Raw genomic sequence first — 18608 nt, 5'->3', positions numbered from 1 at the left:
TGCAGAGGCAACACCCCCGAATTACAAGGTGTTTCCTGCCCAGGATAAACTTATTTTAGACAGAAATAAATTCAGGATATTAATAGTTAAAAGTTAACACTGACTTGAACCTGTCTCGTCAGGTGCACTTTGATAAAACAGTAGATGAAAGATGAAAGATGAAAGCAACCAGAGCAGTAAAGGTGTACAGTAATAAAGATATCACTCACATGCGCTTATCTGGGTTGAGTTGCCGGTGCATGGCCAGAGAAAACCCGAACAGGCTCCCCGGCTCTCCGTCTTTCCTGATGACATGACTGGTGTCCAGGTTGAAGGCGACCACCAAAGTTGGCTCCAGGAGTAAAAATAAAAGTGCATAAACAGCAGAGGGTCCTCCCTGCAGCAGCAGCATTGCAGCGCAGTCCAGATGTGTGTAGTAGTCCAAAGTTAAGAGCCGCTGACCCCGCTGCTCCTCTCCGCTCTGCCCGGTGCCGTTTGACTGGAGGCGGCCGCTGCTGGAGCTTCACCCGGCGGGCTCTGCGCTCCACAGCGCCCCCTCCGGTCACCAGGGCGAACAGCACCACTGATATGAAGCCGTTAAAGAAAAAAAGGACAGTCAGGTTTTTGTTTTTGTTTTGGATCATCTAAATTTGAGGTGGGCTATGATTACATGCCTTTAAAAAGGCAGTGAATTTAGTTGTTTTCTATAATTTAATCCTTGTATGACAGGTTTCAGCCCTCCACTTTGATTCTGAATAGAGGTATACTTTTTGCGTATATCTGCATTATGGGAGGAGCTACAAACAGTTCTAACACACCTCTTAAAAACTTGAGGTCATTCTCCTACAAATAAACAAACAAAAAACATATTAGAATAAATCACACATCATAATTCAAAAACACAACTGCATATCCTCACTTTGCTTTACTGAAAAGGTCATAGGTTTAGAACTTTTGACTGAGGAAATTAAAGGTGTCATTCAATCAGCAGACATGGTGACAGAATGATATACTTGTATTTGTTTGATTTTGCTCAAACACTTAAACAAATATGAAATGCGCCTTTTAAAATGCATTGACTTATTTATCAATCAAATTATTTTCTGCTTAAAGGTGTACGAAATAATATCAGGGACACATGTGAAAAATATATTTGATTTCTGAATTTAAGATCATAAATCTGAGATTAACGCAGAATTGTGACTTTTAACTTATTAGTAAAATACATTTTTTTCACATGTAGCCCTAATCTTCTGTGCACATGAGATACATGTATCAATATAAAATTCTGCTAGCTCAGGAGATAAAACAAACTGTTCTCTTAAATGCCAGAGTTGCTGATTTTTTACCTACAAATGCTGCCAGAGATGGTTGAGATACATTAGAACCAGTCTCAACCCAGTATCAACCAGTATATCAAACTATATATGACAATTTAAACTCGTGGGCCAGTTTTCTTTTTTCCCTTTTGAATGCCTTATGCAAAGAGTCAAAAACACAGTAATATTTACCACTGAAATTAAGCTATGATAGGCCTATAAAATCTGAATTATATCAAGTAACCTTTGCTATAAAGGCTATGATCTCTTATACAGTATTTTTAGAATTTACCTGTAATATATAAGGTGAAAAATGACAGAGCTAAGGACACTGTAATAACGTTTGTTTTGCTATTTCAGTTGGGTGGAGGCTGATAAACAGCAAGTGTTTCAGTCAGCTGGACAAACAAACCTTCCAAATTCAGACAAGGAGACAACCTGCTGCAGGTCATTAAGAGGATGAACTATCTTTGAAACTGTTGGAATTTACTGGAAAAACCTTGATTTACTGTACTACAACATGGACAATATATTCTAATCAGCTGATTGCAGAAAAAAAGATAATAAAATATTAATGCATCCTTTCATTAGTAGCACCTGCTATGGACCATGTTCATTAATAAGTAATAACTATACAGAAAAGGTTTTGTGGGTTTGTGTTAATGAAACACATCTGAGATCTTCAGTCACCTCAGGACATCCAAACACTGATTTCATGTCAAAAGCTTATCTTTGTAGTTTTGGTGATGTCATGTTTATTGCTCATGCATATTTTAAGGGAAAGTTAACAAAAAAAAGAAACATATTTCCTGTTACCCGTAGCATTATTTATCAGTCTAGATTGTATAGGTGTGAGTTTCTGAGTGTTAGAGATATCAGCCTTAGAGATATCTTCCTTCTCTTGAATATAATGGAACCAGATGGCACTGGGCCTGCGGTGCTCAAAGCAGCAAAAAAAGTACTAAAACTCAGGAGCAATGCCTCTTTCCAGAAATCATGACTCAATCATTACTCAAGATAATACACAGACCTAGTTATGAGCAGTTTCGTGTACAAACATTTATTTATCTACCAAACTACACCTGCCAACCCTATCACTGCACAGAAGGAAGCGTGCATCTACTGCTAGCTCACCTAGCACCACTGAGCTAGCTAACATTACAACTCAGCTGAGGAGGACACCGTTACTGTTGCGCTGTTATGAACACGAGCTTCTTGTCCATGAGTAGATGCACGCTTCCATATGCATGGTGATACGATAGATGTATAAATAGAATTGGCTATAATATCAGAGGCGGGGCCCCGTTCATTCCTGTAAAAGTAGCTAAATGGTGCATGAAGCCAAAAAAATTGATTTCCTGGGTATAAAATTACTCAGATCTTCCACACCCATATAGCAAGAACACCAGACTTTCGCCAGCCAAGTTCCGGTCTAGTTCTCCCCCACAGACTTTACAACAAATGGATCAAAACCTGATAGTGAAACGAGCCATTTTTCGGGAGTCATGACGCTCAAAACCAAGTATCCACAGATTTACAGAAGTCTATTTCACATTATAAGGCTATGGGAAAAAGTCTTTTTGGGACCAACAGCATAACGTGACTCATCCGGAGGTTTTAATTCAATGGTTTGTCCACTATGTCATTACCCTTCCTGGGGGCTTGGGTGATAGGGTTGGTAACTGTAGTTTGGTAGAAAGAAAATAGTTCCTCCATGAAACTGCTTACAACGAGGTCTATGGATTATTTTGAGTAACTGGGTGATGATTTCTGGAAAAAGACATTGCTGTTGAGTTCTTTAAATGTTGAAAAATGCAGACATCTCTATAGCCGATATCTCCAACACTATCCAACTCACACTAAAACAATCTAAATTTATAAATAGCACAAGAAAAAAAATGCATTTTTAATTTAGGGGTGAACTGTTCCTTTAAAAAAAAAATCTTTTACAAAGCGGCTCCAAAAACTCTCTTTAAGGATCACCTTCATAGTTCCTGAAAAGCATACAAGGTGTTTGATGTTTCCACCCACCAGCAGCAGTGATACGAGCCGGCAGCTTTGTTGTCGTCCAAACCTGCAGGAAACATAAAACAGCTTCATTGTATCGCCCGCTCACTTTTATCAATGTATCTGTCCGTGTTTGATGCTGGTGTGAAGTTTGAACCAGACTGGGCCACAATCCCTTAGCAGAACACAACACAATGTGGGCATTGTGTGTGTGTGTGTGTGTGTGTGTGTGTGTGTGTGTGTGTGTGTGTGTGTGTGTGTGTGTGTGTGTTGGCAAGCAGGCAGGCAGCGGCTGAGGGTCCTAACCACATTCCTAATTGCAGCAAATGACTTGGGTGTTTCTGGTGTAAGATATGTGAATGGCATCTCTGTTGCTGTGGGTTTGGTGACAGATGCTTGAGATCTTAACACATCACAAGCTTCTTCACTGACGTACTCAGTCCAGTGACCTCTTCTACTACTGATAATAATAACTCTTTCATTGATAAAGATACGTCGCCTCATTCATGCAACTGGGAACAAATCAATACACCATAGTATTCCAATATTTTGCATGGTAATATTGTATTGATACATGGCCCCCAAGTACCATTTTTTATTCTATAAACTATTAATATTGCAAATACAAAGTAAACTTTTTGTAGCCTACTAAAACAATAAAATTAACTGCTTTCTCAGTCCGCTAGATATACTTTGCTGCAATAAAAATGACTGAAAAGAGATGAACAGACTCAGAACTTTAACTATATAGATAAAACAGATTTTGAAAAAGTTTCCTTTTGGAAAATAAATTGCAGTTGAAAAAGGGTAAAATTTTGCAATATATGTCACTGTAATAATCAGCATATTGCAAAACAATTAAAATTTCAAAAAAACATATATTGTGTTGTGGTTCAAATTTTCTGGTGATATCAGATCATGGGGCCTCTGGTGATTCCCGTCCCAAGGACAGACACAGATCATATAAGGCATGCTATAGCACATATAGCCTTGGCCAATTTGCAATACATTTATATTTATTTTTATCAGGACAGTATGGAGAAAAGACAAATGTAAGTAAGTATAAATACCTATTAGTGCTATAACCTTATATTAACAAATCTAAAAAACAAACATTCAGTTTCTTAAATTGCTTGCAGAGTACGGTCTGTGCGTGTCCCTTTGAGCCAAAAGGTGCCTTTACCTGGTTTCACCCAACCACACAAACAGCACTTTCATGTCCACTTTTGCCCTGGGTGGTTGTGTAACACGAGCTGCGAGAGAAGGGGAGGCTGCCCAGCCTCATATTGTCTCGGGTCAGTGGGAATAGAGAAACCGGAGAGATGATGCAGGTCAAACAGGTGGACCCCTGCAGGTGACGAGGCCTTTCTTCACAGATTAGCGGCACTTTTGTACGAACAAAATGACTTGAGAAAGGTCTGTGTGGCCCCCTGGTCAAATTGCTGGTGAAGATATTAAGTTTCGTTCGTGGGTAGAGAATCAGAGCCTTTTTCTAATGCTGTTACAAAGATATTCCACAGCTTTGATTACTATAAAATATTGCTCATGCTATATAAGTCTTAATAACATTAACAACAGTGGCTTCTTCACAGTATGCTTTAAACTTTAAAGTTAGGAAGAAATGCTTTGACTAAAACATTTTATTGTCAAATGTTTTAATTACAAAAAATCTCTTTCCTGAACATATTTTACTAAATAATTGATTTTTCACAATAGCAGCATGTTGTCAATTGGCTTTGTCTGTCTAAAAAAAAGTATACTTAAAGTAATAGAATATTTTATGTCATTAGCTACTGCGATGGGAGTTTTATAGTTGGACAAAGCCCTGAAATTACAGCCATTGTAATGTACAAACTTTTAATATCATATGTGAACACAAGTTTTGTTTGGATTTGGTTGACAGATAAATGTTAATTATTGTTGATAGGATTTCACCGATTTGCCACCGTCATGCTAAAATTATTAGATTTTAAAAGCTTTGAAATCTGGTGAGACAGGAGGGTCAGCTCCTCGAGTTTCACAGCGATGAAGTCAACATAACAGAGACTGGTGGAGGAAACCAAAGCCCAAAGTTATCAGAGAGGCACGGAAACATGCCCAATATGCACAGCTGGCATGGGCATAAAATCATAGTGATGACTACAATGCAATGCAAACAGATGGATGTTGTTACTTAAAGCGGAGGACATCTGTAATACTTAAATTAAGGCCCAGTCTTATTGATAATGAAATTTCTACAGCACACAGAGGCTTGATCACATTTCATGCTCATTTAGCCATGCTGTGGGGATTTGACATCTTTGATGCAATCTGGACGACTCACGCCATCCTTCCTAAAGCTGCTGAGAGTGGTACCAGTGTTAACGGCTGAATTTCACTCATTTACCACCTTCATGCTGAAATGATTAAGTTTTAAAAGCTCTGAAACTCAAAGCCTGGTGAGACAGAAGGGCCAGCTTCTTCTGTTTCACAGTAATGAAGTCAACATAACAGACACTGGTAGAGGAAACCAAACCCAAAAGTTACTGGAGAGACAAGGGAGCATGCCCAAAATGCACAGTTGGCCTAGGAATTTTTGTGGCTGGTGTGCCAAGAGAACATACTAATGATCACAGTGCAAAATTAAAACAGATGGCTGTTGTTGCTTTAAATGAAGGACTTCTGATAGACTGAAGTCAATGCCCAAACTTATAAGAGGCAAGTGAAACTGATTACATGTCATGCTGTTTTTTTCTACATCTTAGGTTAGAGTTTTACTTTTCTGTCTCTACACAAAAATCTATGATGACATGGTCTAAACAACCCAATTGTCAGAATAAACATTGGCATTGTATGTTTCTGCAAACCACGGATATGTTTAATTTGTATGTTATTATGTTGTGGACAGGTTGAAACTTGACATTTCAACAAAGTTGTGTGTAATGTGTTGAGGTTCAAAAACCACTTGGTTAAGATTAGGTAAAGATCATGTTTTAGAGTCATGCCATAATCATCACTGGAAATGCTGCCAATATCTAAAAAGAAACTGTTTTGGTGGCACAATTGTCACTGGAAACCAGCAATGTCTCTAAAAAGACATTCACTTTTGGTGGCCCAATCACTGATGGAAATGCCATCAGTGTCCTACTAAAAAATACCTAGTATTGGTGGCACAATCGATGCTGCTATGCCAATGATGTCTCTGTAAAACAAAAATACCCAGTTATGGTGGTACAATTGTGGCTGAAAATGCTGCCTGTCTCAAAAAAAAAAACAGTGTGTTGGCACAATCACTGCTGAAAATACTAAAAACATCCAGTTTTGCCAGCAGAGTCACTGCTGGAAACATCACCTATGTCTCAAAAAAGCATTTTAGTAGCATAGTAAAAGCTGAAAAGGCCACCGATATCTTGCTTAAAAATGGTTTGGTGGCACAATCTCCAATGAAAATGCTGTCAATTTCTTGCTAAAAAACACCCAGATTTGTTGTTTGTTGGTCTCAAACAGTGGTCTGCAACTTGGTAGGCCTCTTGCCTCGGTGTCATGCCATCCACCATCTCCTCCACCTCACTGATAAAAAGTAAGCTCACATACATGTTATTAGAAATAGATGATTTTAGAAACATTTATATGATACATATGAAATGTACAAATGTAACGTATTCATGGTTTATAGAAATGTACATTGCCAACATTTTTTTTTCTGGCAACTGGGCTGTGTCTAAAATACATGGACCAGTCAGGGAACTCTAGCAATAAGGAGGTAAATATTGGACTTCCGGAACTACAGCACAATAATAAGACCAGAAATCGTGTTTTGTAAGCAAAAGAAAGTGCAAATTAAGTCATATTAGTGTTGGCTGTATTAAAAAATAAAGAAGCGAGCCCTCTCTCTGCTCTGCCGCTGAGGTGCATGGATGCTGAGTGAAAGCAGAAGTTGTGTCTGCATCAGTGGCTGTGTGAAGCACGGCGTTAAATCATACTGTGTGAAAGAGGGAGCAGCTGATCCTGGTCCTGTTGTGACAGTGCCGTGGTCCTTTGTAGGGAGACCATCCACAGTAAATCTGCTCCACTCCCCTCGCACAAAGGACTGCTTCCATTTATGGGTGCTGGGTGGGGGTGTGTGCCGCTGAATCAACAATGAAGGGAGCGAGACCTCGCAGACCTTTCTGAATTCTTTCTCAGGCAGGCCGTGCAGATGACACAGGGAATTCTGGAGATTCCTTTGTTGGCCCTGCAAAGTGCAAACCCATTTTTGTGTGAGTGTGAAGGAATTTCCTGTAGGGTGTATTATCACCATGTCATGACAATTATGTTATACAGCAGGGGGATTAAATCAAGATGCGACTTTCTTATTTATTGAAAACCATTACCTCAATCTTTTAAAATGATCAGATATTCATGATAGTAAGAGGGTTTTTTTTAGGCACAAAGCAGTCTTTGAATTATTTCAGTGGTTGTTTTGACGTTTACATCATAGGAATAAGAGATAGTGGACCTGTTTCAACCTGCTGATGACCATGAAATCATTCAAAGGCATAAACATTAGGATTAAAGGGACAGTGTTGGAGATATCGGCCGTACAGATGGTGACCTTCTCTCCAATGTAATGGAACTAGATGGCACTTGGCTCAACAGTGTCTCCTTCCAGAAATCATGACCTGGTTACTCAAGATAATCTACAGACCTTGTCGTTAGCAGTTTTGTGTAGAAACTATTGACTGCGCGGTGATATGGTTGGTATGTGTAGTTCAGTAGAAGAATAGTTCGAACATGAAACTGCTCACAGCAAGGTTTCTGGATTATCTTGAGTAACCGGGTCATGATTTCTGTAAAGAGACATTGCTGTTTTTTTGTGCTTTGAGCACAACATGCTGCCATCTAGTTTCATTATATTGGAAAGAAGGCAAACATCTCTATCTCCAATACATCCACCACTCAGCAACTCACACTAAAATAATATAGACTGATATATAACACTATAGGTAAGAGAGAAAATATGTATATTGTTATTTTGAGGTGAACTATGCCTTTAAGGTTTTTTTTTTTCAACATCAGCAATGGATCAATTATGTTCAGTCTTTCTTTTTCTGAGTATATTAAAGATTGCTGTGTAAAATATAGTTTGTTGGTGGACTATGGATAATTCAAACATAACAGGCTGTCCCATTTTGGAGCATCAAACTCTAACCTTACATCTGTTATCGGCTCAAAACTAAACACTTCCTTTCAATTGTTATTCTCTGCCCGTGCTCGTCATTAAAGCCTTTGTTGTTAAAAATAACTTATCCTCAGAGGAAAAGCCACCATGACTAATTCTTAGGAAACACATGCTCAATCATGAACACTGTGCCGAGAGGTTCCAACAACCCCACTCATGTCTGCAGCCATGCGGACATGAGTATACAGGCTCAACCTTTGAGACGGAGAGGTCAAGAAACACTTGGTAAATCATTTCCATGTTTGCAAGAAGCACATGAGGTGGATGTATAGACACCTCATATTTGCTGACTCTGTGTCTGGTTCTAATGCTTAAAAGCATTTTGAAAACAATGGATAAACCTCCCATTGTGTTTGTTTGGAAGCATTTCATGGAGGTACTTAAACTTTTAAGCCAAAGCTGAAAAACTTGCAGTAATGTGATTTGACTAAAAGGGTGAGTTGCCAAGGTGATGAATGCTCCAATAGACCCAGCAGGAGATCAGCGAAGAGAATCCACCGACAGCCAAATCACTCTGCTGAGCGAGAAACCATTACTGCTCCTGTTGACCTCGAGTACAGTAGATAATGAAAAACACCTTACATCCATTTACCATAGCCACGTTTTTATATATTTAGACTATTATTATGTGTTATTTTGTATATTTTATGCATTCAAAATTAGCATGCTTCAAGCTTTGCAAAATTCAAACCACTTTAGTTGTATAAGTTTATCGAAAACTGTACTAAAATGTAAAATATAAATGTAATGACATGTTTTACATGTATTTTTGCATATTTTAAGTTTCCAAAATGAATGCCCTTTCAATTGGTGTATATAGCTTAGGTTAAATACTAATTAAATTAAGCTTGCTGGAAATATGTTGTAAAATTACATGCAATACACTATTGTAAATTTACTTTTAAAAACTAGCATTTAAATTAAGATTGACTTTTGTATAATCATCATCATACTTTTTGGGGAAAAAAAGATGCATGAATGTAAGTATAAATACGAGTATAATAAATAATGAATCCATAAACTGTGAACTTTAATAACTATTTAATTATTTTACAATGTTATATTTTGTTATATTATTTATGTTAATTACTTCTTTATAGTAACTTTGTCATATTTTATTGTAATTTTTCTTTTCTATAGTTATGTCCTTGAGTGTTGCAATATTTTTCCCGTTTTTATTCCTCTTTAAAAGTTTACTGTATGTTTATGCACCAAAAAAAAAAAAGAAAAGAAAGCAACTTCCTTGCAAGTGAAAACCTACATGGCAATAAATCCTTTTCTGAACAACAAAAAGTGAAAGTTAGAGGGGTTTATAAGTCTGATGTCTGTTTTACTCATTCTCACAAAGCAAGAAGTCGAAAAAATTTGTCAGTATGCTGGGTCAAATATGGGGCACCAAATGCCAAAAACATCCTCATTCTGAACCTGCATTGTATTTTTGAGATACACTATTCTCAGAAAGTGAACATGATCTGTCCGGCCGCCCACACATAGACCCTCCCTCCATACAGAACACAAGCAAACATGACTTTCATTCTAAAAACTAAAAGCTGCAGGACAACGTTTGCAGTAAATCTCTGGGAAGTGTTGTTTCCTGCAAAGACCATTAAAACCTCATCATCATTATCATTGTTCTGCACATAATGAATTATGCAGATCACACTGAACATCTCTTCAGGTTTATTTAGGATTTCACACAGTCCTGAAATTGATAGCAGTTTGTACCTAAATAGATAAATAGGTCAAAATTCAGTGTAAGATCCGTTCTAAGTGGGAAGAGTTTACTCTCCCCTCTGGATTCTGTATTGCTTATTGTTCTGCAATTTTTGCACTGAACACTGTCATTGCCATTGTAGACAGACGGTGTGGTCATGAAGTGCTTGATGTTGATTTCTGCTATTGAACTCTGACTTTTGATACCATCTCTAAGGCCTCAACTCACAGTGTGCAAATGGTGTGTCACTGAAAAGACACCTTTTGAGCTTCTGCAACACACAAAAAACAAGATAACAGATGCTCAGGATCAATAACTCCTGAGAATGTCAGGGTTGTTATCTTTCAAAATGACTTCCTGTTCTGTGTACTTTGATTCCTCAAGACAAAATGTCAATAACAGCCAGTGTTGCCTTTTTATGAGATCACATGTTTTCTCACAGCCTTTCGAATAGGACCACAGAGCCTGAAATTATGTATGGGCTGTAATCTGATGATGACTGAAATAAGCCATAATTATATAGAGTCTACTATATACTGTAGCCTATATATCAAGAATGTCTGCAACACGAGTGTGAAATCTTTATTTCGCTTGTTTGCTAACTTTGACTGAATTGTTTGCTCTATTAGTACTTATATACTGTATCCACAGGTGTGACCTCGAGTCACATGACAAAGTTGATGACTCTAGACTTCACTTGACAAAATCAACTGAGATTTGCAACCTAACTCGGGCTTTAACTTCAATGAAATGTGGATTCACATGGCCATAAGCCATTTGACTTTTAAAAAAATGATGCCCTCCCCAAAACCCAAACATTTAAAAGTATGTATGTAGTATGTAGTATGAAAATTGTGCCACAGATAATGTAATTTCCCTTAATTTCCTCAACCAGCCTATGTTAACACTATTCGTTCCTATTAAGTCAACACTTATTTCACTTTGTTTGAATCAGTCTGACAGAATCCATTCAGTTGTGAGAACCATGAAGAACTAAGGTCACATTAGTGAGCGCCAGATGACAAAAAAATTATACCAAATATAATTTTGTTCATGTATAAAAATTATGCAGGAGTAAACAAAAAAATAAATCACAGAATGCAAAGCGTGTAGGTCAAAAATCACAAAAGGAAAAAAAAATTAATATAATACTACCGTTGTTTTAAGATATTTGTAGTTTTAAAATGTCATTACAATTAATGAATAGCACATCATGACTTGTTTAGAACTCGAAACTCAAAGTTTGGCTTTGGGACTTGGGTTTTGTCACACTTGACAAAGGACTTAAGTTCAAAAACTGGAGACTAATTTTGACTTTCCAAACTGTAACTCGGTCTTAACTCTGCTGTAGTCTATGTACAAATATAACAGATGTATTATAGTCAGCAAGTATTGTGTCTTTCAAGTACTTTGAATTGAGTAATTAAAATCAAACTGACAATAAGCAATGATCCTTTTTAGGTCATCTCTAATAATGCGAGGCAACTTTTTCTAGCAGCCAACAAATATATAATAATAATAATAATAATAATAATAATGGGTGAAATTAGGTTAAATTATTGATAGCAGCGCAAAAGACAAAGAGGAGTGTTTCTGTTATGTACAATGTTTTGTCCTTTTATACATATGTGAATAAACAAATATAAAGCAATATGCAGAAAAGAAGCTGAACATAAAGCTGTCTGACTGGTGAGCTACAGGCCAAGTCAAGAGAAGCTTGTGTATAAATGTAAATTTGGAATGCATGATAAAAGCCGCTTACATCTGTGTCCTGTCATTTGGCATCATTTTCATGTCACTGAACACTGGGAAGATCCACTACACCAGCTGCTCTGCAGCAGAGGATCGAAATTATAATCAACCAGCTGGGCGTGACCGTCAAGAACTTAAAGTAGCAACAACAGCCATCTATTTCATGAAAGTCTGAAAGAAAAGGTATGATGAGAACTATGTTTCCCTGTCAACACACTGCTGCTATGAATGTTTTGGCACATCCTGATGATGACTGTGAGCTCTGAGATTGAGGAACTATGTTATGAAATCCTCCCTGAGCACTATCTAAAAATCTGATGACTTGTGCATTCCCTAGAGCAACGTCCTTGTGATTTCAATCAACTTTGAAGCTTCATTTTCCCTGTGAGATATCTCAATATTTTACTCTCAAACATACAAACACACAGGTACTCAATGTGGCATGGGTTACATATGCTTTGAGAAAAGCCCCTTTGTTCCAGTGAAAGAAAACTTGCCTGTGCAAACGATATTGAAGAGTATTAAAAGTTATTGAAATGAATAATGCTTTGTATTTTATGACCAGAGAACCACCTCATCAACTAAACCTTGATGGAAGATAATTGCTCACAGTATTTTCAATTGTTAACTATGAGAATACTTAATTAGAGTCCTTTCCTGCTTCTACGTGACTCTGACTGGATCTTTTTTTTTTTTTTCTCATTCTGGCTCTGATGCCCGGCAGCTGAATACAGAGACTGTGCTCCACTAATGAGCAGTGACATGTAGCCCCACTGGCCCACGGTGGGAGAGGACTGCTTGCCTTTCAGGAAAACAATGGGGAGATAGAAGCCTCCCTGTACTGGATATAGGGGTCTCATCATGCCGTCAATAACAAATGGGCAGAATAAAAGAGAATAACAACAATGTGCAATGAAATGGATCAAAAAGGATAATTATTCTGTTGTATAAAGTTTTCTGTTTAAGAGGTGTTTCGCTGCAGGAAAGGTTGACTTTTATGAAGCTAGACTGAGCTATGGCATTCACTTTTGGTCAAGAGGTAGAAAACCTACAACTACCAGAATGCAATGCGCTTCAATGCTCCTACTGATGGGTGATGGAGGACATAATGTGAGATTTGCCATTTTTCCCACAGAAAAAATATTAATAATAATAATAATAATTAATAAGTGATCTAAAAAAAAATATCACAAACTCAATAAGTTATGTTATTGTCCCTTCAGCTACTTTAATGATATACAGTGAGAAAAAGCATGAAAATTGTGATAAATACTGAATAAATGACAAGTTTAAGAAAGTATCATTCATGGTATTACACAGAATTTTTCCAGAAAAGCTTGTGATAAAAAGATTCAGGCTAGATATTGATAATAAATGAGATTTTTGATAGTATTTGTCATTTATTTTTTCAGTGTATGTTGTATTGTACATTATATACACCAGGATGTTTTGGACTGATGTTGCCATATTTCTAAAAAAGAAACATAGGATGTTGCAATACATATCCTTGATGTAATGCTATACTTTAGGCAAGACAAGATGGCAAATAACAAATGCATAAATACATATCATGCAACTTTTTATTTTTTGAAAACTCTTTATCATTAAAAAATGGTCAGAAATTAAGCCAACTTCCCTGCACCTTATTAATGATTTCCAGCAATACAGCACCCTGTTAGCTGAGGTTAAGAGCAAAAAGGTTATAAGGAATGTAAGTTTTTTAATGAAAAAATACCATGCATGTAACACAAACCATGGCATTATGAATGTAATGTATTTTGGTTAGTTTGTTTGTTTGTTTGGTTAGTTTTTTGTCTTTTCATTTTCTGTATTTATTTTTTATGTGTTTATATGTTGTTGTTTTTTCCTTTTATGTATCTGTATGCATTTTTGGAATTCATCTTGATTTTACATATATGTTATAAAAAACAAAAGAAAATCCACAGGAAGCAATATGGCAGTGGGTTTGTTTGTAACAAATATTAAAAGAATTATAGTTAAATCATATTCTATAGATCTACAGTTTACTAGTGAAAAATTAATGTATTTCATAAAATATCTGAGACACTGAAAAGGCAATACAGTATCACAATATTGGTTCATATTTCATCAGTGCTGTTTTGTTTTACAATTTGATCTCAGTATTTTCAGCTTTCGTTTTTACAATACACAAAACAGTAACGTTATGGCACCAAATTTTTGTTCATACATTTTCGTAATATTATTATAGACAAACACTGAAGTAAAATATGTTTTTGAAGACATTTTAAGTGTAAAATAGGGAGCACTTGCCTGGGTCCAGAACTTTGAATCCACCCTGTCCATTAAGTTTGAGTTGGCTGAAAAAAAATGGAAACAGAGTTAGAATAAGTTATTTTTGATATCAGGCAAAGGCAACACAGTAATGTAATTTTGGTTTATATTTGATGATTGATTTGATCAGTACAGCCTAGTTTTACCATTTAATTTGAGTTTAAGAGGAACAGAAAGGGAAGTGTGACTCCCTTCTCCCTTCAGCTTCTATGTGCATTACCGCCACCTATTGGTGTGGAGCAGTAGATTGGCAGGTGAAAAAAAACAAAAAAGCTAAACTATATTTTCTGTATTATGCCTGTCACTCTTAAGTAATCAGTTAGAAGACATGTATGTCAGCTTATAAAGAAATGGTAAAAAAAAAACAAAAAAAAAAAACAACAACAACAACCAAGAACTTGCTTAAAAGATACAAATAAGTTACCTTAAAATAAGCAACATATAAGAAAAGTTAGAAAAAAAAGAAAGAAAAAGAAGATGACCTTAAGAAAATGCTAAAAAAAAAATCTGTTTTCTTTCTGAAACATAATTTTAGATATAAAAAAGTATAGTATTCTGGACCAAACAAAAACACTCAAAGTCACCATACTTCAACATATTCCTAACAGACAGATGAGCTTCATAAAGATACCTGGATCAACATCAGTTTTGCTGTACTGTTTTCAGACACCTTTCAAGAATTAAAACCTATAGAACCTGAGAAAATACTATGTGTAAAATACTATATGTAATTTTCATGTTTCCTTTTGTTCTTTAGCTTTTATTTATTTATTTCTGCTTTTCATGTAATTTTCTGGCAACTTTTAATTAATTTCTTGGTAATTTTGGGCCATTTCTTGTTGAGTTGCTCATTGGCTTCTTACAGTTTTTTTTTTTGTTTTTTTTTTTGTCTTTTTTTTTGTTGTTTGTTAAAGAAATCAAGCCAGGCTTGATTGCTCAGGCTTCCAAGTGTCCAATATTTGCAGATCAGTCTGGCCAATACATGCAGTGCCACTACAGAAAATTGATTAACTCAGCTTTATTGATAAAAGGAACTATGCTGACATCTTGTGGCGGTGAAACACAGGCCACTAAACAACTCTTCTATCACATGGACTTCAATACAACTACCACTTTGGACACCATGTGAAGTTCTGGTGGTGAGCCACAGTTATCTGAACATCTACACACAGGAGGAGGTAGTTTATACAGAGGTTCAAGTTTCTGTTGTGTAGTTAACGCAAACAAAAGGAAACGCAAAAGGGAAAATGGCTGTAAGTCAGATTTCTAACACTTGGGGACGCTGTTGCTATCTGCTGAAGTCGCCACCTTCAGCATAACTCAGAGTTTAATTTAGTATCAACACATTTAGATCCCCCTTTGACCTGCCCCCAGTGTCCCTCCCTTTCTCTGTGTGGTAAAACCTAATTTACACTTAGTTTTCTTTGGTTTGTTTAAGAGAAAAACGCAATGATCTAAGTACAGCAAAAACTCCTGTGGTTCCACCAAAACTAACTGAAAAACGAGCATAAATCTGCTTTACTGACAAGCGTGAAATTCAAATGAAGAGGGCTAACCGCAATGCCAGTGAAAACTAATTGCGGCAGTGATTTAATGGTGCCTTTTGCTGCTGTGTGGAATATGTTATCCATATGTTGAAGGTGCATTTTATAGATGTATAGCCGATGGCGCACGGGGAACATACACTTAATCTGCAGGATAAAGACCCTGTTGGGCCTGCGGGTTTAGTCATGGTACCTTTCTCTGATTGTTTTGAGATGCTTTTGATGGAGACCTCTCTGCAGACAACCGGGACAGACAGACCTGCACAAATAATGGAGGGTGGACGCGGTGGGGAGTAGTCAGTCGTGCAGCCCTTACTCATTGGTTGCCTCAGACACAGTAGCTCTCCCTCTCACCCTCTCATAAATGCGCTCCCACCACCGACCGTAGCAGATAATCACAGGCCACTGAGAGAGAGAGGGCCACACCTTCCGCTGATTTTGCCACAGTTTACACGGGGGATGCGTTTCGATTCACGAAAAGGTGTCATCAGTCCAAGATTTGAGTCGTGTTTTCAGCTCGCAGTTTCGCAACAATTTTGTGATTTTTGCGCATAGGTTTATACGAAGCTGCTGCGCTCCCAACTCGAAGATGACTGGGGTTTTTGAGAACTTAAATACTGATATGCATTCGAACCAGATTACCTCAAGCAATTACCACAGCTTGCACAAGTCGCAGGAGTCCCCAACTCTGCCGGTGTCCACGGCGACGGACAGCAGCTATTACAACAGCCAACAGCCTGGCCATTGCGCAGGGTCTCCATTTGGCCAACTCGGCTCTTACCAGTATCACGGCAACGCCACGAGCACTGTGCCATACAACGCAAAGTCATACGATCTCGGTTTCAACTCATCTTATGGTGCATACAGCTCCTACGGCTCCAACTCATCTCCTACTCCAGCCGATACAGGTAAGAAGGCTCCTTCTTTTAAAATATATGTCAATGAATTTAATGCTTTTGCTTGAGATTGAACTTGTAATGTATGAGCTGATTCATGTATAAAACATAACTGATAAGATAGTTATGTGGTCCTAAATTATTAGACACACAGGCTGCTTGTCTATCACAGACGCGCACAAAACACTGATAGTGGATGTTCGGTTAATTTTAGGCACAAATCTCAAGCAAAAAAAATACTTTTGATTTTTTTTTCCCTATTGGTTCAATAATACACAAAACGGATTTAAAAAAAACAAATTAATCACAAGTTGCACACATATTTATACAAAGCAGATGACCGTGCAAAATGCGTAAAAGCTCTATGCAACTAAAAACTGAAATATCCTTAATGTATAACGTGAATTGTTTTTGAATGTTCCCTCAGAGAAAGAAGAGAGCGAGCCAGAAATCCGGATGGTTAATGGAAAACCAAAGAAGGTTAGGAAACCTCGAACCATTTATTCCAGCTTCCAACTGGCTGCACTTCAACGGAGGTTTCAAAAGACGCAGTATTTGGCTCTACCGGAGCGGGCCGAGCTGGCAGCGTCGCTGGGCCTTACGCAAACACAGGTGGGTGCATCTAAGACATGGATTCATGCGATGTCAAATATCCACTCTCTTATGTGAAAATAGATATTTTTAATTTATTTTTTAAATGCGGAGATTTCAGAGGAAAATAATGTTAATCAATTTTCTGCTTGTATCCGTTTCTCTCTCAGGTCAAAATCTGGTTCCAAAACCGCCGTTCAAAGTTCAAGAAATTGTGGAAAAGTGGAGAAATCCCCCCCGAGCAACATGTTGCTTCTAGTGAATCTCCCCCCTGCACGTCTCCGCCAACTACTGCCTGGGACTTTCCACAGACTCAAAGAATGAACAGTGTCAACTCCAGTTTACCTCAGAGCAGCAGCCCTCCCAACACGACTGCGCCCTCGTCGTTTTTGGCAAACTACTCCTGGTACTCAACCACGAACTCTACCACGCATCTGCAGCCTCCTCTGATCCAGCACCACCACAACTCCGCCATAAGCGCTGGGACGATATTCTGAAACAAACAACAACATAAAAATCGGGTTTAAATCGGACAATACTGGTGAAAAAAATGCCAATACCTTCATTTTACAGACCTCGTGTTTGCGTCAACTTAACACGCAAGCACCTAGGAGAAATTAATGGAGCCGGACAGGCTCATGGACCTTGCCAGTATTCGCACTGGTAAATGGTAGACACAGATTTCTACAGTTATTTTTGTATTTATTTATTTTGTTTATGTCGAGGGATGAATGAACCACTATTACCCAAAGCAATCACAGCCTGGGCGCAAGCCTGCTTTTACGCGGACGTCACTTTTTTTGCCATTTCTGCAAAAACAAAACATTCATCGCAGGACAAGCTGTCACAAATCAAATGTAGCACAAGTTATTAACTGTATCGTGCCTTTTTCAATATGACCTCATTTTGTTGTGCGTTAAAACAGCGTACCTTTATCCATTCCTTATGTCATAAGTTGATTTCAATATAGGCCCACATGGGGGGTAAGTGTCTGAATCCACGTTTGTAAATATTTTACCACAGCTTTTTTGATAACCTATGTCGCATTGACTCTTTTTTTTAGGCTATTGGTGCAAATCCATTAACCACCGTAAGCTACTGATTGTCCTACCCTCTGATTTACTTGTATCACACTTAATTGTATTTTTGTCTTATTTATTTTAGCAATGTTCCACATATATGGTCAGACGTTATTTAAATAAAAATGTTCTCTGTGAATATGTATCCCTCCTTTTCTTTCCAAAATCGTTTTCAGTGCGTACGTATTTTTTTTTCTTTTCTAACAGCTATTTA

At 37.5% G+C, this 18608-nt stretch overlaps 2 protein-coding genes across 5 annotated transcripts in view; one reads left to right on the top strand and one right to left on the bottom strand.

Moving 5' to 3' along the window:
* Positions 1–17800, bottom strand: part of itga6a (integrin, alpha 6a) — a 41841-nt gene extending 24041 nt beyond the window's left edge. For 2 of the 4 annotated variants that reach the window (XM_042494318.2, XM_042494320.2), the window contains exons 1-5: positions 17661–17800; positions 14264–14310; positions 7268–7518; positions 3282–3372; positions 210–562 (exon numbers count right to left, since the gene is read on the bottom strand). In XM_042494318.2, the coding sequence (XP_042350252.2) occupies positions 210–391 (182 nt within the window). In that variant the 5' untranslated portion in view covers positions 392–562; positions 3282–3372; positions 7268–7518; positions 14264–14310; positions 17661–17800. Of the gene's footprint in view, positions 1–209; positions 563–797; positions 823–3281; positions 3373–7267; positions 7519–14263; positions 14311–17660 lie in introns of all 4 variants that reach the window. The other 2 variants (XM_088083251.1, XM_088083250.1) reach the window with 2 other exon arrangements.
* Positions 16174–18538, top strand: dlx2a (distal-less homeobox 2a). Its single transcript, XM_042495162.2, has 3 exons — positions 16174–16736; positions 17152–17336; positions 17486–18538. Exons 1-3 carry the CDS (start codon positions 16418–16420, stop codon positions 17810–17812), a joined length of 831 nt encoding a protein of 276 aa, XP_042351096.1. The 5' UTR covers positions 16174–16417; the 3' UTR covers positions 17813–18538.
* Positions 18539–18608: the final 70 nt, after the last annotated feature.

Source organism: Plectropomus leopardus, chromosome 10 (assembly GCF_026936395.1).
Source record: "Plectropomus leopardus strain MGB_pleo_1.0 chromosome 10, ASM2693639v1, whole genome shotgun sequence".
NCBI lineage: Eukaryota > Metazoa > Chordata > Actinopteri > Perciformes > Serranidae > Plectropomus > Plectropomus leopardus.
The sequence above is the reverse complement of the archived record's forward strand: the minus strand, read 5'-3'. Positions and strand labels throughout refer to the sequence as shown.